The sequence below is a fragment of the Cupressus sempervirens genome, chromosome 3 (assembly GCF_028749045.1).
Source record: "Cupressus sempervirens isolate cs-2001-9-10 chromosome 3, ASM2874904v1, whole genome shotgun sequence".
Lineage (NCBI taxonomy): Eukaryota > Viridiplantae > Streptophyta > Pinopsida > Cupressales > Cupressaceae > Cupressus > Cupressus sempervirens.
Window position 1 is genome coordinate 274,270,824 of NC_143120.1, and position 21,304 is coordinate 274,292,127.

A 21,304-nucleotide genomic window follows, 5' to 3' on the forward strand; every position below is an offset into this window, starting at 1 on the left:
GACTCAAAATCACTCAATCAATAAAATCGCTCCCTAACATCATTCGAATGAAATTCATTTTCACTTCATTATTTTTATTGTTTTCCCCAACTACAATCATTTTTTTCCCATTGAATGCTCATCATGTTTGGGCAGAGGTTTTGTAAAGTTGGGATTGGAAATCCCACGTTTGAGAAAATTCCACCCTAGGATTAGAATTCATGTGTCACCCATATTTGTAAATTTTAATCAACTTTCTTCAAAACTTATATAAGGGAGTTCAACTTTTGATTTTCACCTAATTGCATCATAAGGGTACATGGTGATAATCCTAATATCTTGGGATTTCTGACCTCATTTTTCATCTGATTTCACTTTATTTTTGCCGAAAACAAACTCAATTTTCTTTTCAATCTCATCAAACTTCATTTTTCACTCTTGATCAACTTGAGTTGATATGTTTGATTGAAAAGTCCGTAATAGTGGGTTGAATTTTTAGATTCTTGGGAATTTTTCAAGGCAAAACGAAAAATCCCTTTAAATTATATACTTTTCTAAGTGCGTGTGTGTGAAATTTTATATATATTCCATGACACAAACCGAGTCATAAAAACTCAGCAAGGTTTTCCCGAGAAGGCAACTCGGACTTCTCGCATGACTCACGAAGAGTGATGGAACTTAGGTTTGGATTCAAGTAATAAGTATGTGAATGTTAAATTAGAATTACATCATTAGACTATAATATAAAAAATAATAATAAATTTGATTATAGATTAGTAATAGAAAAATAAATAAATGCAACAACTATTAGCATAAGTAGTGGTCTAATAATTAGGCAAGAGCCTATAACACAATGGTAAATTCTGAGTCTCTTATCTAAGAGGTCTTGGATTCTAATCTTCTCAAGCTTAACATATCACAATAATTGATTACAACAAATAATAATAATTAACCTTGGTTTCGACCTATTATTGATAAAAAACAATTTTGTCTAATAACTCAATTGGGGCTATTTGCAATAGGAAGTTGAGCACAATAGTTGTTGGGCACAAGAAAATTGAAATGCTTTATAAGCCAATGCATTGTAAAGAATTTTTTAATCCAATAAAATAATAAACATAATTACACCATCTTGCAGGATGGGGGGACAAGTTTCCAAGACGGGTGGACAGAGGGGCCATGATTTGGGGATGGCAGCGAGCAGGGTGGGGGAATAAGGGTGTATAAACTATACATATGGTACTTAAAATGCTAGTTATGAAAAGATGTACTACAATTATACAATATAAGATATAAAGATGTAAACACCATTAAATTTGAACACTGCATTGAAGTTTTGAACTGGAACATCATGATTCATGATCAAATGACAATCAATGAACATTGAACATCAGCAAATGAAAAGAGTGTCAAATTATATAATTTTTAATTTTTAATATATATCAATCTTCAGATATAGAAATGCATATGTGAATAAAAATGAAGAATAAAAGGCTCTTGAACAAAGGAGCAAGAAGGAATTGGCCCCACATCCCATTATAACAAAAATATAACCAAAAAATATTAAAATAATGCCTTTTTTTTTTTTAAATTTAAGTCCCCCATCTTGTTGCCACAGGACGACGTCCCCACGCACCCACAGGGGACACAGAGACGTCTCGCCATCTCCGATGGAGGTGGCACTCTGAGTGACGTTGCCCAAGACGCCGAGACATCGTCCCCCCATCTCGAGTGCGGCCTGGTTTTGGTGGCGGGGCGCATCCCCGTCTTACACTGATAATAAATAATGCAACCTTTTATATTTGTGGCAATGTTGTAACATCAGTGAAATAATATATGTGTTTGCTTAACCAATTTCAATTTCATGGGTGGAGAGTGTAAACGACTGTTAAACTAATATTAGACTGTAATAATACAAATTTGAACTTTGGTTTTACAGGTAATAATAAGTCACTACAGCTATGACTCAGATAACTATCCAATTGAGAGATAAGTCTTACTGAGATTTATTTCGAACACTCGATCTGACGTTATTAATTCCGATGATGTATCTCTTGTGATCGGTCATCTTATATATTATAATCAAGAGGCAAAAGGGGCGATTGTGACTGTTCAACTACATGTCTCTTTGAAGAAACACAAAGGCATAAACTTAATTAGCCAACAAACTCAAAGGTTATCGAGTATGATTAGTCACCAAACAGATTATCAAGAGACCCTATGGTTATCGGGCATTATTATTTGCTAAGTCAATTTCAACATTAAAGCCTATGATCTAAATATAGAGGATCATAACTCGATCCCATATGATTATCATTCAATCAATATTGATCAGGGATTTACAGCCTGATCCAAGAGATGGATATAATCTGATTGCTTAGATTTTCATTCTTAGTTCAATACAAGGACGGTCTCGTCAAAATAATTTTAATGTGTATGCATGTGTGTGTGTGCATGTACATCAGTTCACATGGTGAACTGGTATACATACATGCACACACATGTGCATTCAGTTGTCATGCTGGTATATCCTTGAATTCAGACCGACGCTATCATATCTTAACAAAGAGCACAAAGCAAGGTTACCGGGAGACGAGGAGACTTGGAGGTCTCTGGTACTGGAATTGGTTCCAATACAGCCATTTTTTAAATATAGGAAACGGATATTTAGGGATGGCAATTTATTTTTTAATAGTTTAAAGCATAGTTGCATTGCCCTAGGGGACGGAAGGACGGCAAAATGAGGGGACAAGTTTCTGAGACAAGGGAGCAAAAGGGCCTTAATTTGGGGACAGTGTGGGGACGGCAGGGAGATGGTGGCAGGAGATGGGAGGGGTTGTATATACTATACATATGGTACTTAAAATGCTAGTTTTGAAAAGATGTATTGTAATATAAGATACAAATATGCAAAAGAGTAAATGCTTGAACATTGCATTGAGTTGGAACATCGAACATTTAACATAAATAGTCAAATGAACAAATAGTCAACATCGGGGTGTCCCGTCATCCTCATCAAAGGTGGCGGAATCTGGTGGTAGTGCTGGGGACGGGACAACAGAATCCCCAAGTCCCTAGTGCATCCCATGTCTAAGACATGGGGCAAAAAGAGAGGGGACGCATCTTTGTGTTACTATGGTTTAAAGAGTCTAATACTAAATACTATGTAGTACAGCTGTAAAACTAAAAGACTAAAGTAAAACTTGTAAAGTTTCTGTAAATTCTAAACAACCAAACTTATAATGCCTTTAATCTACTTGTTGAAGATGATCCTTTGTATATCAAACTTGTATGAAGTGTTACCAATAGTATAATAACTATTCTGAAAATGTTCTTATCCCTGCAATAAATCGCATAAGGCAGTAATGTAGAGGAGCAGACTTTATTATGTATTGTGTGTTCGCTATCCTCATACTTACCTCATGTTTATATTGCACTCAAGAGGAATGTCCTTACAAAGGACATGACTCTTCTAGGTTGGCCCTTATAAATAAACAAATAATAATCTTCCAAGATCAGCATCTCTTAGAAAGTACAATTAGATAGTAATTATACTAACAACTATTCAAACTGAACATTATTAAATGCTCCTAAGTAAGCCGCCAATAAGGTTAATTATATAAGGTTATAAAAGAGGCAAATCCTACATAAGGATATCCATGCTTTACATGATCTTGTATGCTCTGTTGTTCAGATTAGTATGTTATCACAATTACATAGAATTAACACTCCCTCTTAACTTGATAATCATACTGAGAGATAACATATCTAGCACCATCAATCAAGATGAATAACCATAGATTGATACTCTATATCTATCTGAATCTTCTAAGCATGTGGTATCATTGAACACATGATACTATGTCATATTACTATCCCTGTGATATGACTTATCACTTATACTAGTGATAACAGTATTGTATGGAATGCAACATACAGGATAAAATCTGGAAAATGATTAAATTCTTCCTTTATCCAAATTGTGACTCATAGGTACTGGTAGGCCTATATCACAATATGATCTTGAGTTTAAGATCTACCAGTGCACAAGATAAAATTCGGAGAATGATTAAATTCTTCCTTTATCCAAGTTGTCACTCATAGACATAGAAATGTCTACATCACAATATGATCTTGAACTCATCTAGTTCTGACAATAGTTCTCTATCATTCAGCACAATATCTAAGAGATCATCATCTCTCATAATGTCTTTTATACAAGTGTTCATTATCTCAGAGATCGGCACCTCGTAGATAATTAATACAAATGGTGAAGCCCATAACAGTCAATAGCCTAACAATAATAATTTTAATTCAAAATTATTAATAATTAAATAATATAGATGTATTATAATTCAACATACGAAGTCTTTTCCTGAAGTGATCTATCTTAACTCGGGAGAGAGGTTTGGTAAGAATATCTGTTGTCTGATCTATAGTGCAAATGTATTCTAATTTTACAGTATTCCTATCTACCATATCTCTTATATAATGGTAAGGAATTTCAATATGCTTGGACCTGTTATGAAAAACTGGATTACAAAAAGTTTGATGGAACTCTGCTTATCACAATGAATAATAGTAGGATTCATGGGTTGACCAATTAATCCCACAAATAACTTTCTAAGCCAAACTACTTCCCGAGAGGCCATTGTTGCAGCAATGTATTCAGCTTCTGTGGAACTCTATGCTACTGATGTTTGCTTTCTGCATATCCAAGATATCATCGTTAAGCCTAAACTGAAACAACATTCAGAAGTGTTTTTCCTATCAGTTACACTTCCAGCTCGTGTACCCATGTAGGTCCAAGTTAACTTTCTCATACTTGAGCCCATAGTTAAGAGTGCCTTGTAAGTATCTCATGAATCTCCTTTGGCTCACACATAAACTAACTTAAAGCATTAACAGCATAGCAAATATCAAGTCTTGTATTTACCAAGTACATAAGAGACCCAATCATATGTCTGTAAAGAGTAGAATCTATCGAGGGTGATTTTGTTGTTGCTTCCGTCTCCATTGGAGAAGACATAAGTCTGCAGTTCCACATTCCAAATCTCTTCAAGATGTCTAATGTATACTTTCCTTGATTAAGTATGATGCTGTCAGAATTCTGCCATACTTCCAATCGTAGGAAGTAATGAAAGAGACCTAAATCTTTCATTTCAAATTCTCTGATTAGATCTTTCTTGCATTGATCTATAAGATGATCATCACCTGTTATTAGTAAATCATCAACATATAGTTTCAATATTATCATATCATCTTTATCCTTTTTATAATAAAGATTTGGATCAGCTTCATTCTTGGAGAATCATAAACTGGAGAGATACTTATCAATTCTTTCATACCATGCCCTTGGAGCCTGTTTAAGCCCATAGAGAGCTTTCTTGAGCCTACAAGCAAAGACTTTAGGGTTATGAGTTTCAAATCCTTCAAGTTGTTCCAAATATACCTCATTTGTAATCTTTCCATTCAGAAATGTTGTTTTCATATCCATCTGATGTACTTTACATCCTTTCGATGCTGCAATAGCTAGCATTGCCCTTACAGAGGTGTATTTGGCAACTGGAACAAAGGTTTCTTCATAATCAATTCCCTCCTTCTGAAAGAATCCCCTCACTACAAATCTGGCTTTATATTTTTCAATGCTACCGTCAACAATGTGCTTGATTTTAAATATCCACTTAGAAGAAACAACAGATTTTTCTACAAGGATTGGAACAATTTCCCAAACATCATTCTTAATAATGGATTGGTATTCTCCGTCATAGCATCCTTCCAAGCTGTATGTTTAATAGCATCTAAACATTGGTTGTTTCTGATTTAGATAAATCAAGCATGTGTGCTGCATAACTAGAAAAAAATTTGGGTCTTTTGCTTTCTCTAAATGTTTCTTCATAATCAATTCCCTCCTTCTGAAAGAATCCCCTGGCTACAAATCTGGCTTTATATTTTTCAATGCTACCGTCAACGGCATGCTTGATTTTAAATATCTACTTAGACGAAACAACAGATTTTGCTACAGGCCTTGGAACAATTTCCCAAACATCATTCTTAATAATGGATTGGTTCCATCATAGCACAATCTCCTTCCTGTTTCCTGATATTCTTTTAGTGAATTTTGTCTCTCTTATGTACCATGTCAATAAACATCAGCACTTCTGTATTCTATAATTGTTTGTTAGTTGTTTATCAGTTGTTACCTAACTATCTTTTAATTTCCAGATCAGCCATTCTGTATTTCTTGAATGGGCAGTAATTTTAATAGTCTATAAAAAAATTGCAGTTGTGGTAAACAGATGCACGTACTATGTGATTCACATTCATGCCAATAATGGAAACATACAATGAATAGTAAGCACAAAGGTTTACATACTTCCAAATTGCACCCTTTATCAGAAGAAAGCTACCAAAAGAAAGAGAAAAATAGAACATTTAATAAATTGAATAATAGCTGACTGCAGAGCAGTTTTCACCTGCAAGCCATGCAATTTATTGCAAACTTTATACCTTAGATGAGATAAAAAATAATTAATTCTTCAATAATTGCATCGAAACCATTCTCATACTATGATCCCAAGTTTGAAGATTTGAAATAATAACCGAGCAAAAAAATTAACTTACCCGTCCAGGGATTTCCAAATAGTGCTATATGTGTCGTTTAGGGATACAATGTGCTGTAATTGTTCAAGCCAACTTGTGTCATTAAATGCAAACAACACAGACGTACCTGTCTAGCACAGAATCAGGTTATCACATCTAACACTATAATCATATAAGTACGTAATCACAATATTGAAAACACAGCTATGCAACCAATAACACAGCAACCCTCACTATCCAGTAAGAAAATTGTGTAGCAGCTGTTAAGAACAAACAATTGGACGGAAGACCTGTCCTTTATCATCAAATAATTTATTAATTTAACATAAAAGAAGGTGATCACTCCTCATATGAAATCAGACTCCGGTCCCTGGTCATAATGTGGGCATACGTTAAACATGAAGGCAGTTTTAAGATTTTCTAGCTATCTTCACATTTTCATATTCTAAAATTGTTTTTAGTTTTCTGTTCAGTTTCAAATTTCCGTTACATTTGGGGTCTGTCCATTTTCAGATTTATGTTATAATTATGGTTTCATATTTTGTAAGACTTAAGACAACTTGAGCAGGTCTTTAGTTGAACACACAATAGCGCAGACACTGCACCTACCCAAACATAATTGTTTTGAACTTGTTATATAATCCAAGTTGTCTCTAGCTATTTTCAATTAAATATTTTAAACTTGTTTTTAGTTTTCTGTTCAGTTTCAAATTTCTGTTAAAATTCAGGTCTGTCCATTTTAAGATTTCTGTTATGTAAGACTTAAGACAGCTAGGGCAGGTCTTTAGTTGAACACATAACATGCAGACACTTTACCAACCCAGACATCATTTTTTTGGACTTGTTATATAATTACTCTTCGCTCACAGTACCATATCCTACCAACAACCTAAGAAAATAACTTAATTCAATCTTTGCACATAATGTTAACTTTGAGCTTTTAAGTTGTTTATAATTCAACGTAAAAATCTATTTGGAACTACAGAGTCTAACACACTTTAGAGAATGATGCTAATATTGAGAAAGCAAATTAATTGCCCCATAGATGAATTCTCCGTAAAATAAGCATTGCAAAACTATGTCTAGAGCTGACCATTCTATACATACACACACACTCATGCATATACCCATATTGACACCCACACTAATTAGTTTCTAAATTTCACAAATTTAGACATAAATAAAATTAAATCAAATTTCAAAAATTTATTTATTTGTTGATGTCACAAGTTGTTAGTCACCAAATCTTTATGCAATTTCTTCTAAATGTTGATCCAACTATTATGTGATGTACTACAAAGTTGATCACACTAATGCTCCTTCACCTAATCTTTCTAGGATTTTCAAAACTTCCAAGTCTGTTGTGTACTCATTTAAAGCCACACCTATGTTGCATTATAAGATCATTTCAAAGGGCACAAACTTGAAGAATGTATGGTTAGACAAGAAGACAAGCTTGTGCAAGTCACTTTAATTAACATATTTCAAATTTTTTAGCCTAGTTTGGCACAACTTCGTAAATGGGTGTCATTACATTAGAAGCCATTAGTGAATGAAGGCTTTGTCAAATGTCAATGTGTAATGTCCCCTTCTCCGCGGTAGGCCTTACTAGCGCCTTGTTGTTCTATCTTTCCATCCAGATAAGCTAATGGCATTTATCTTGAGGATGCCAGCCAGTCACAGGAATCTACTTGGTTTCGTTGGGAAATATTTAAGTTGTGGAGCTTTTCTATAGTTAAGTCACTTTATTAGTCCCTGCCTTTTAATGTTTTCTTTTGCGCCCCCCCCCCCCATTTAATTTTTCCCACTACATATAAATTATATTGTAAAGTCTCAAAGACAATATTAAAAAAATCTCAATATTATATACTAATTCCAAATTTTTCATTGGTTCATACTAATTTCCTGGGGATTTTAGGTATTTTAAATTTAAATTAAGAAAGAAAAAATCTTTGTGGTACGCATGAATTAAATGTTTGACATCTACATAGAGCGAAATAATTGACAATGGCATATTCATCACATCACATTTCCTCATTCCCCTTCCATCATGACAGAACAGTCGGGGGCCAGGCACCGGCAAGACTGGGCATGAAAAAGCGTGAGCCATACAGCCATACTCGACAACTTTGCAGTGGCTTTCTTTAAAGGAACCGAGGCTGCTTCATCTCTCTCCTCCTCTCGCCACCCTCCAACTGTCACAGATATGGAGGTGGAGATCGTACACCGCATGTAGCCTGCCGCGGATTTTGGTTGTTTCTACCATAAAATTTAATCACTTGTAGAGTTGTCTTGGGGAGATACTAATATTTGAAGCAGTCTACCTTTTCTATCCTTGGCATGGAAATCCCTCAACGTCTAGATCAAACAACCGATCACGTGTTGGTACGAGGGATGTCAAGTTAATGGAGGTGGAGATCGTACGCCGCATGTAGCCTACCGCGGATTTTGGTTGTTTCTACCATAAAATTTAATCATTTGTAGAGTTGTCTTAGGGAGATACTAATATTTGAAGCAGTCTACCTTTTCTATCCTTGGCATGGAAATCCCTCAACGTCTAGATCAAACAACCGATCACGTGTTGGTACAAGGGATGTCAAGTTAGTAGACATATGATAACATCATACAAAGTTAACCTCTTGTTAGCATCCAAATTAGGGATTATAATTAACTCATCATCCAATAAGATATTGGAATTTTAGAACCACGAAGGAATAATTGAGTCATTTACAATACTGAAGCCAAGCAAGAGCGGGAGTCCATATCTATGGAACTGGCAAAATTATAATTTACGAGAATGAATAGTTTTAAAGTAAATTTTAAAGAAAGTCTTAAATGAAGAATAAATAGCTTAAATTTCCAGCTATATTAAAATTTTGATATTTTTAAAATTAATTTAGATTCTTCTAATTATTAATTAAATTAAAAACTATATTACTATTTTTAAATATTTAGGTTTGTTCTCTAATTTTAAATTTTATATGGTTTTGAAATCTTTAAAAAATCAATTATTTTGATATTTGTTGAATAAAGAATAAGAAAAAATACATATAATTGATTTTAAAAATTATAAAAATCAATTATGAGATATAAATTCTATTTAATATAAATGTTTGTATAAAAATATTAAGTATTTCAAATAAATAGAAGTTTCAATTAAATGTATGTGATATTAGATTAAAAAAACTTACCAAGTGTTAAAAGTGACATTATATGCATAACCAAAACCTCACACTATTAAAGACATTTTACAAATTCTTTGGGAACAATTATAAAGTACTTAAAATTTAAAGATATACGCACTCTAAAATCATTTTTAAAATAATTAGTGAGACCTAACCCTCACAATGACCCAAAAGGCAAGGACTCCAGCTACCAAAGAGCTCTTGTTTTATAAAGTTGATTTAAAAATCACTTTATGACTTAAAGTCATTTTGTAACAAAAGTAACTTAAGTGACTAAAAGACAAAAATGGCTTTTATCCCACATTGCCTAGTTGTTTGTACTTCCCCTCATATCGAGGTTATAAAAGCAATGAGCTTCCTTGTGATTGACACCATGAAATATAATATTATGCAACTGAAAGGTTGCTTAAATGTGACTGGTTGCTTTGAGGACGAAAACCCTTACGGTAGTGTGAGGAGTTGGACGTAGCCCCAGCCTCTCATTAGAGACTTTACTCATCTTTTGAAGTGGAGTGCATTAGGAGACGTCACTGTTACGTGGAATCTGCTTCCAAGAAGTAAGTTTATTAGCAAGTAGTAACAGTTGTGTATTCTGAAAATAATGGGAGTTAGCATGAATTGATTCTCTGTACAAACCCAGAAGTGAACAGTATAGCAGCAAGGGATTCACAGCTGTGTGAGCATCAACATAACAGACTGACAGTAGCATGGTATTCGATATACTGATATCCATCATTAACGCAGCATAAGGGAGACTGGTGGTATCAATCGCTTGGGAGGAAGGGTGTTTGGTTGACATATGTGGATACTCCATTCAGCGGATAGCACACTATAAAACTGGGTACAATAAGTTAGTGGCAGGTTACGGGACTTTGGTGACAGGTACAGTACCTTTTCAGGAACTCGCAGCCATCACAAGGTGTGTCGGCCACTACTCCAGCAGCCCGATATCCCACTGCAGTCAAGACTTCCCTGTACGTGCACCACCGGCCATGGTTATTAGGAAGCCAACCACATCACGGCAATATCAGGTTTTCTTATTTATTTTGTCTTGTATCCTATTTGCATCAGTAGATACTCCTATGGTTTTTAGCTTCTAAATATGATCATAGGATCTTTCCAAATCCATTAAGAGTCCCCTAGGAGATATTGACATGGAGGAGTAAAGTACATAGTTTAATATTCTGTTATTTCTGAAGTTATCTATCCAAGAATTTCTACTTTCACCATTGCCAAATTTTGGAAAGGATATAGAAAAAACTGGGTTCAGATTTTTACACAATGTGAGCTAAAGGTTGATTATGGTTGCATGCAAATCCCTTTAGTATAGAAATAGTTTGCTCAATAGAGATCATTGATTTAAATTAAAAGGCTTCTTGTGGCTAAAATCATGATTTATTTCTTTTAATCCTCTTCCAGTATCTTTTTTTCTTCTATTTAAGTAAGGCTTCCAAATCTCCAACTGGAATGTCAATTGCCTTTACTCCGGTGGAATTTCTTTGAAATATTAATTACAGTCCCAAATCAATGCTAAATTAAAAATCATTTCAGGCTAGGGGCCTGGTTCAATTGGTTAGACAATCTGTGGTAGGTGTGAAATAATGAGTTCTAATCTTCCCCCAGCCCACATTGTAACATAGGGTGTGTCATGCCAACCTCTTGACTGTTCTAATTACGCAATTCATAAGCATTTAAAGGACTTTGTTGATTATATTTAGGATACTACAGAAATCGATCCCACTAGTGCTCTTTCACCTAATCTTTCCAGGCTTTTCACAACTCCCAAGGCTGTTATGCACTCATTTAAAACCACACCTATGTAACTAAAACCAAGCTCCACTCTCAATGGGCAAGTTATTAAGTGAATGACCAACAAGTGATGAATGACTCTATTTCATGCCTCTTATATATAGGAGAGCAATCATGCAGAAGCCTTCCTGTGGTGGCATCTTCTCTCCCTCAATCCAAGTAGACTTGAAACATGTGCCCCAAGCATTAAATATTTTAAAATATAGTGTAATGTCCCCATTTTGAGACATTAGGATTTCTGAATTAAATTTACATTATATTAAATTTGGCTTATGAGAGTTTAAAATAATTTGATAAAAAAGGTCACTTTAATATTATAAATGGGGTTATAAGGTGACAAAAGAGGAAGATAACGATAGACAGAGCAGTGGAAACTGAAGAGGCACAGCTTGATACATTAAAAGAAGGAAGGGAGACTCACTTTGGGCATGCTTGGATTTGAGATTAATTTCTGCTTTCTCCTTGGAGAACTTTGGGAAGCTTCTAGCTTTCTCTTGCTAAAGCCTAAGGGCGGAAAACCTTCAGGATTTCTTGGTGGATCAGACGTAGCCCCGATTCATCATTTGTGGTGGATTCGCATCAGAATTCACATTTGGGATTACAGGTTCTTTTATGTGTTTCCAATCTAACTGTTGTTACTGTTTTTAAGATTGGCTTTCCTATGCATGTTATTGTATTACTGAATATTATGATACAATAAAGTTTCTAAAGATTCCATATGATCAATTTGTTATTTGCTGGTCAAATCTGGAAAATTATTGCAAAACAATTTGTTTGAATTTCTGAAAAATTACTTTGAAAGAAAAATTTGGCAAATATCCATTGGAGATATTATAGTGGTATCAGAGCTAAAAATCCTGCCATACTATGCAGTTTATTTGGAGAAATTTTTACAAAAGTTTTATCAAAAGGATTTTTATTTAGAGAGAAATTTTCAGGAAATACAGTTGAATGCATGAAAACTGTGCGGCTATATTAGGTTCAACACATTATTCTTAGCAAAGCCATAGAGGAATAATTTCTGGAGTTGTTGATTATACAGAAAGTTCTATTATATACAGATATATTATTAAAATTACCAAGAAGTGCAAGGCCAGTTTATTTGCGACTCTATAAATATTTCATTGGACCTTCATTTAAAACAAATATTCTGTTAGTTGAGTTTTCAACTATAGTTGGCACATGAAATGTTGTTGTGAATTACCTTTGCGAGCTACATTGTTTTGACATTTAAATTCATGAAAATATACATCCGAGGCATAAAATGTTTTTATTTGCCGCAAATGTTTGAGGAACTAAATGTTGGATGGTATTAAGGTTGGAAACTGCAAAAAATCATTTGGGCATCGCATGAAGTTTTTTAAATCTTCAGGCCAATAACTTTCAAGCTTATAAAATGGGGTGGATTTAATTTTTGTTATCGGGTTGTTTTGAATGAGCTGAAACCTTAGTCGAGCAGAATATTTGAGTATTCATTAGGTGGACAGTATTTTGTTGACGTTAGAGATGCGTGGTTTAATCTGCTCGAAAGGAAAATGTTTCATTTTACCATCAGCAGCCTTTAACTTGGAAACCCAAACATTACATGGTACCAGGAATCGCAGTCTAAGGGACTAGCTATTGTCGGAAGCAGGAACTCAGCCAACTTGTCATTTGTGTTGGGGAGGTACTGGTTTTATGTTAACAACTTTCTGAGTCAGAGATAATCCAACATATAAAGGCGACAACGAAGAAGTGGCTTTCATGTTGGATATTCAGTAACATATAAGTTTTTCCCTATCTTGCCATTCTGAGAACATTTATCACATCATACGACTATGTTTCAAAGATGTGGATGCTGAGATGCACGATATTCATTTTCTAGAGGCTATAGCAGAGAATAATTTGACAGAAATCATGACCAATGGGAAACGAAAATTAGTCTAATACCCGCGTCAATTGTTGACAACCATATTGGACATGCATAGCAAAGAGTCCTGGGATAGGAGCAATGCAGCTCAATCTTGGATCAGAGAGGAAGACAGACTGAGAAGTGAATTTCACCATCAGCGACCTTTAAATTGGAAACCCAAACATTACATGGTACCAGGAACCTATGCATGTTATTATATTACTGAATATTAAGATACAATAAAGTTTCTTAAGTTTCTATATGATCAATTTGTTATTAATTCGCTGGTCAAATCTGGAAATTTATTCCAAACCAATCCGTTTGTATTTCTGAAGATTACTTCGAACGAAAAATTCCAGCAAATATCCATTGGGGGTATTACATATATTGAATGCATCTTATGATGAACTGCATAAATATAAGGGCATTCCTTAATTAACAGCAACCAATCATATGTTACAAGAAACAACAAAGGAAAAGAGACCATGTTGGTGTCCTCCAAGGAAGGCTTATCAAATTAAAATTAAACACGGCTTCAAAAAGAAATCCGAGAAATGCAAGTGCAAGTCCTATAATTCAAGATAGAAGTTCTCAAATATGGTCGCTCCCTCATCCTTGGAATTAAAATGAAAACGATGAAGCATAAGTAGAAGCACTTGTGGTAAGTATGGGAGCAATTACTTGTAATGGGTATAAAAATTTATTTGCCAAAGAAGATCCAAATTTTATAATGTGCTACGCAAAGGAACGTGTCCTACTTGACAACTTCGAAGATATAAGGAAAAAGCCTAGAAAGCCTTATTGGTAGGTTCTTAATTCACCAAGTTTTCAACATTGCAAGAAAATCATAGAATGGATCAAAATCCATTTAAGACTCTTTATAGTCATCTTCCCTCGTCATGGTTTGGATTCATTAACATCTAAGCTTTTTCGCTCCAATGATCTTGTTATGTTCAAGTCTAAGGTGTATAGCATTTATTTATGTTTGTTTAGCATGGACTTGATCATATTTCTTTTCCAAAACCAGTGGGAGAAATTTAGTTTCTTTCTGATGTTTTTTCGCATATGCATGAGAGTTTATGGTGGTCTTCATGTGGATCCTATGTAGTACCACAATGCTTTGTTGATTTTAGTAACAAAAGTTTTTTATGTTACTATTGTTTATTTCTCTGTAGATTGCTTCTTAGCTTCCCTAGATGGGGGAACCTATAAATACATCTAGCAACTTAATCTAAAACGGCAACCATGACACACATGCCACACCCCACCCAACAATGTCTTGCCAATATTAAATACATTTGCAATGTTTTAACCTCTGCTAGGTAAATACTGCCCAATTCCAATGCACAAAGTCACACATGGACCACAACATTATAAAATATGAAATATTTCTATATAAAAGGTATACCACACCTTCACAACATGCCTCTCACTACATTTGTGTGTTCCAGCAACTGTATTTATAATTTAATTAGAACATTAGTGGTTTTTCACAATTAAGGTTTTTATTATTAAAAAATCACTTGGATGAAGCATGCATGGAGCAGAGTGTCATAGTCAAATATATCCAGCAAGGCAACCTATTTTGGTCATTTTGGGTAGGGGTGGTTTTGGTACCAAAGCTAAGTCTGAGCCATACCATACCCATGCTCATATCTGGTATGGTGGTATGCATCCTGCAACTCTAGAAAGGACATATGGAAGCATAGATAGTACTACACAGATTTATAATACCATCGTACAAAGAATAGCTTTCTAGTCATCGGTAATCATTTTCTGCAATCATAATAACAGATATGCGCTCAATAAACAGTACAAGAAGCAAAAAAATCTATAGAAGCATAGGTAATATCTGATTCAAGCTAGAACAGGTTCTAGGGATACAAGTCAAAACACATCAGCATGCTGCAAGGCTTGATACATTAATATAGAATGTTCTCACTTTAAAACACATACCAGTAACACAGAAGAATGTCTCCAGTTCACTGTTGGAGCCCCTTTTCAAATCGAGGATTGCCACAGCAACATTGACCTGAATAATCAACAATTTTCAGTAAAACTACATCTACACTACAATACCAGGAACATGTAGTTGACAGTCAGTAGAGTTAGGTTAGCCAAAAAAGTAGTAGTATACTAGTTTGGTTATCACTTCAATTGCCAATTACTCAAATTACAGGCAAAAGAAGTAGACAATCATCAAACTCACTCCAGAAAGCCAGTAAGTCTTCAGATATTCTACATCAACTATGCTCCATTGAAAAGCATTGACCGCGTCAGAAGATGATTTGTGGTTGAATATCTCAAGTTTGATCCCTTCAGCTAAAAATATTAACCGGGGTGCCAAGAAAGTAACATCTCCAAAGAGACCAAACTCTGGATGAATAAAAATCTCCATATCTTCACTTCCCTGTTATTCAAAGCACATAGCTCAAGTCAATAATTGACATAACTGGTGCAGGCAACTATACAGGAGAACTCCAACTCCATGTAAACTTTAAAATAGCTAATACAGGACTATATTAAGCCATCAAGACATCATTCACTCTAAACCTCACTCAAAACTGATACAAAAGTTTGCAATGCATTTTCCTTATAGAATAATTAGTGATATTCCTTAGGGCTCAGGCAATCATTCAACAAAAGGCTAAATATTATGTCCGCTGAGTCCTACAAAAGCTTCGGAACAAACACAAACTAGTTGGATATAAAATTATTCTAAGTGAATATCCACAATCAGGTGCATCTAGCAAGTAATTTAATAGAATCCCAATTTAAATCTGTTAACAGCCTGATGATCCTTTCTGCAACATCACTTCTGCCCCAATTAAAGGCAATGTAATCAATATAGCAAAGTTCTTACATTCAACTGTCAGCAGCTTCACATACAATTTTATTGTTGAAATTCAACAATTGCCACTTCCAGTTTTAGTTCAGGTTCTGGTTTGTATGTTTGATTCGTCAATTGTTGGGGTTGGGCTCTTTTTGTGTTCATCCATATAAAAACATTTAAAATCACAAATATATAGACATTTTAACCATATTAATACATTCAATACATATAAGTTCTCTATATTGAAGAATCGCTCAAAATCATATATTTATTATTAAAAACTATGATAGACGGGGATGCATCCCCAGAAGTACTTCCAATACACCTGCAACAGGGGCATCTTGGGGACATTTCCTCAGGTCCAACAGTGTAAATAATACATGCTTTGAGAAAATTATAGGGGTTCCAATGAAAGAATATAGACTCACTATTTAGAAAAATGCATCTGATGTTTGATAACATAAAGATTATTGTGCTTTGGATTCTACAATCTATATGTCAACATGATGAATGATTCTATATTGTATTTTTTTTTATAGCTATAGCCTGTCCCCATTACTGTCCCACATCATCCCAAAAATGGCATCAAAATATCTTGTTACCAATATGTGATCCCACATACTAGAAACCTGGTGGAACATAGGAAACAAATTAATATAAATTACAGTTAATATTATAGAATTAAAATATATACTTTGTTCCATAGATTAAACTATCGCAGACTTCTCTGTGATAAGTATGCTTATCGTGAGAAGTTTTGGGTGACGATAAACTGCGTAATTTTATCACAGATCTACATCACAGAGATTTTGCAAACTTATCGCTGAAAAAAATAGCTCGTTGCCAAAATATTGGGGACATTTGGCCAAAATATCAGCCCCAGTCTGCTAATAGGGACTGAGTCCAAAAGGCACTCATTTCACATTTTCTTGTTTGCAAATCAGTGTTTGGGAGAGGAAAAAAGGGTTTGAAGTAGAAAAAATATGATTTGCAGTGTTTTAGAGCAATTTGTTTGGATTGAAGTGGAAACGCAGAAATTTTACAAGCAAATTCAGATTAACAACTTTCCAATATGTTCCCAATAAGCTGCCGATTTATCTAAATCTACAATATTTTCCCAATATCTTTCTTGACCCCGACAATAAGTTGCCGATAACAATATTTTGAACTATGCTTTGTTCTTCAACTTATTATACCATACACGTCTAGGTTCAGTTAGGGTTTAGGTCCTTGGTGAGTTCCTCTCTACGTTCACAAATAAAAATTACAATATCTAGACAGAGGATACTAGCTATTACTGAGTTTCAAGAATGCAGTACAAATTTATTGGGCACAAAAAACAATTATAGGGAAGCCTCGTTGATTCTTGAGTTGTCAGTCTCATAATATTTAGTACTTAAAATAATGCTCCATCTACTAATTTATTAACTTATTAAGGAATAATTTGAAAGAAAAAAAACTGTGACAAGAAAAGCCTAGGTCTTGTTGACTAGAAATCTATTATCTTCTACCTAATTGCATGGAGGGGACATCTATCAAAGCCTCTTATAAAAATTAAAGATTTGGGATCAGCTTATTGCAATCGACAAACCAATAGACAAGAAATATATAGCTGCCCTAATCATCAATGGAAAGTAACCAGCCTCCTTTGATATTTTTTTTCAGTCTCTCAACATATTGAAAAAAGGTGAAACTTTGACCTTTGCCAAGGTAAGTTCCTACTTATTGCCAAAGGAATGTCAGCATGAGCATATGAGTAGCATTTCTTTCAAAATTCCAAAAAGTTCACTTGTTGGACAATTTGAAGGTTGTAGAACACAATTCTACTCAAATTTGATTTAAAAAATCGAGCAAAAATTATTTATACCCAAGATTTTCTGGAAAATTGCTATAAACCTTTACAATTCATAAACCTTAAACAATCATTTTAAAATTTCAACAAAACTTGTCAAATCTCAATCTGAAATTGAAAGGAATTGAAACTAAAATTGGAAAGAGATGCAACCACACAAAGAGACAATGCACAAGATTTTCATGGAAACCAAAATGGGAAAAACGACAGTGAAAAACAATGCTAGGATCTCCTGTCTTAATCCAACACAGCAAAGAGTTTACAATATTTTACCACACCAACCAAAAGGAATCACCAAATCCCTTATCATAGCACCAATTTCTCAAAATACAATTCAATAACCTCTGCACCAACTCTAAGAATGTAGTTACAATTTATTACTGATTGCCACTTCAGAATCATCACAGTTAACAGAATAAAAATGCATGAACAAGTTTTACAATCAGCAACCTTCCGACCAATCTGTACAATACTGTACCTTGTAACTCTAGAAACTTGCAGATAAACTTTCTCTGAATAGAATGCTGTCAATTCTACAATTAAACTGCACACTGCCACTGTTATATTTATTTATATAGAAATCTTTCAAAACAAATGCAGATCAAATGATGTCTCTTACTGTTCACTTATTCTTCTTAACTACGTTTCTTTGGTTTATCTACTACTCAACAAGCATGCATATATCAGATATGAAGTTTCTCCTTCATACTGCAAACAAAGATTTGTATGAAGTTAAACCGTCAAAACCTTCAGGCCCTGTAACCACATAAATAAAATAAAAATCCAAAAAAACTAACAATTTGTCCAAGTGACAGCAAGGCAACTGAACACAACCACTTGTATAGGTGGCAGATATCTCTGTTTCATTACAAAATCTGTATCTCTGGTTTATTTTGCTTGATAGATATAAAAGTCTTTGCAAATTGAGATATAGAATATCTATGTTTCACTGGTCCTGCTAGATATGATATGTCTTTGCAAATCAAACATAATGTTTTAAAGAATAATGATTCCTAGCATAATGTCTTGCAGAAATGAAGCAACTACACTAGCCCAATAGATGTACCATTCTCTGCAAATCAAACATGATATTCTGGACAAGAAGGAACTCCCTATGTGATTACTGCAGGCCACACTAGATGTTCTTCAACCAACAACAATTCAGATAAAAGAGGGTTCTAATCACCGCTTAGTTATAAACAAATTAATATAGAGTTGAATAGAATCAACAGTAGCCTTATATGCATTTTCAAAGTATTACTGCCATTGAATATCTTTTGTGCTCTGTTCTTCTGATATTAATCTGATAACAGTGATTGTAACTTGTACAAAATGTGACAACAATGACAAAATATTTGCACAAACCTTAGAGCTCTTCCCATTTCACAACCACAAAAAAGCTATCATGCTTCTAATGACATAAATTTGGGTATGTGGAGAATGGTTACAAGAAAAGACAATGCAAGCATTGAAACAAAGGTAAAGCTAGTGTTGTGGATACTGCTCAAAAACACCATTAGAAGCATACATTAATGGCTTTTCCAAACAATAGTAGAAAAAGTTGTTGCTTCTTTGATTCAAGAGAACCTGGACACTCAACATTTTGAAAGAAACAGTTTGTCAAGTTCACTGTGGATGATAGTCACAGTGATTTATTTCAATAGGTGATGGAAAGTCCCATAAAATTGAAGGGATTGGTGATGCCAAAATTGCATTGAAAGATGTCAATGAACCTTTAAAACAAAATATTAGTTATATACCATGTTTTAAAAGATTAACTATTTATTAGCCATTTTCTCTCGACTCAGTCTCTCTGTATTACCAACATTGATATGAAGCTAGTCTTTTGGCACCATTGACAGTTGTGCCTCAAATTCATGGAGAATTCCAATGTCTCAACCTCTGGTTACTCGTATATCAGAAAAACAAAACTTAAGTGTCTCCATTCCAGTTGAGATATCATATTCATTGTGTTCTTTTGCATATCATTGTCATATACATATTGGGTGATGAATATTGCTTGTGGAAATATTTCTTCACATTTTTCCACATCTTAAGAGGCATGTTGTAAACTACTGAGATCCTCCTACCTTAGCCATTAAGAGGGGGTATGGTTTAATATTATAATAAAGTTATGTACCCTTGCTCATGGTTGGTAAACTCGGACTTCGCAAAAAACCAGCAAACCCAAAAAATACAACTCTGAGTGCAGCTGAAATAAATTCTTAAATTTCAATAGGAAACACATTTTTCTGCAAAATTCAATGACAAGATGTATCCAACGAGCCCATAACAGAGTACAAAAGTGTTTTTCTATACATTTTATTAATTTGAGAGCAAATTAAGAACACAATTGCATCCTCGTGTGAAATCTTAATATACTAGTTAGCTAACAACTATTATGAATCGTACAATTCAACATAACTCATGAATTGCATATTACAACATTTTGCATCTTCCTCTTCCCTGATCTAGTGAAAACTTTGGAAGAGGCTCCAAATTTATAATAAACACAATTGTAACTTTAATACTTATAATATGATATTTCATCATTTATCAATGATATTATGAAACCGATAAATTTAACTATCGAAGTTTTTTTATTTTAGTCCCACTCCCAGACACCCTAATTGACTCAAGATACAAACAACAACCAAATCTAGGACCTATTATGAGCAATTTAGCAACTCAAAAATTAACTAATGTTCCTCGAGATTGATTAAGTTTGTAACTGCGATAGAGATCATCTTCGATTTTATGAGATAAAATATGTTTGTTATGACCGTTAAAGTCATCTTCAGCTGAAAGAGATATTTGTAATTATAGTTAAGTTAATATTATACAAAAGACGTGTCATACATCATGCGAAGAGGCATGCGTATGGAAATGTGAAGGGTTGAATATGTGGAAATACGAAGGATCTTATTATTGGGACTCCAAGAGACATTCGGGTGAAAGATGAAGCGTCTGGTACAATCTATTTAAGTGATTGCTTGGTATATTGTAAATCAATCAAGTAAAGAGCCTTGTATACTCGAACTCTTATGATCAATTGATTGATATTTGGTTGTGTAGCTGGGTTTTTCCCTTCATTTTACAAGGGTTTTCCCAGGGTATCTTTCATGCACAACCTTTAGTGATCCCAAACAGTA

General features: G+C 34.2%; 1 protein-coding gene across 11 annotated transcripts in view; it reads right to left on the minus strand.

Moving 5' to 3' along the window:
- Nucleotides 1–21,304, minus strand: part of LOC149565999 (uncharacterized) — a 117,165-nt gene that overhangs the window by 76,072 nt on the left and 19,789 nt on the right. For all 11 annotated transcript variants that reach the window (XM_089819453.1, XM_089819445.1, XM_089819447.1 and 8 more), the window contains 3 exons: nucleotides 15,677–15,877; nucleotides 15,424–15,499; nucleotides 6,604–6,709 (listed from right to left, as the gene is read on the minus strand). In XM_089819453.1, coding sequence (XP_089675579.1) covers nucleotides 6,604–6,709; nucleotides 15,424–15,499; nucleotides 15,677–15,877 — 383 coding nt within the window. The remainder of the gene's footprint in view (nucleotides 1–6,603; nucleotides 6,710–15,423; nucleotides 15,500–15,676; nucleotides 15,878–21,304) is intronic.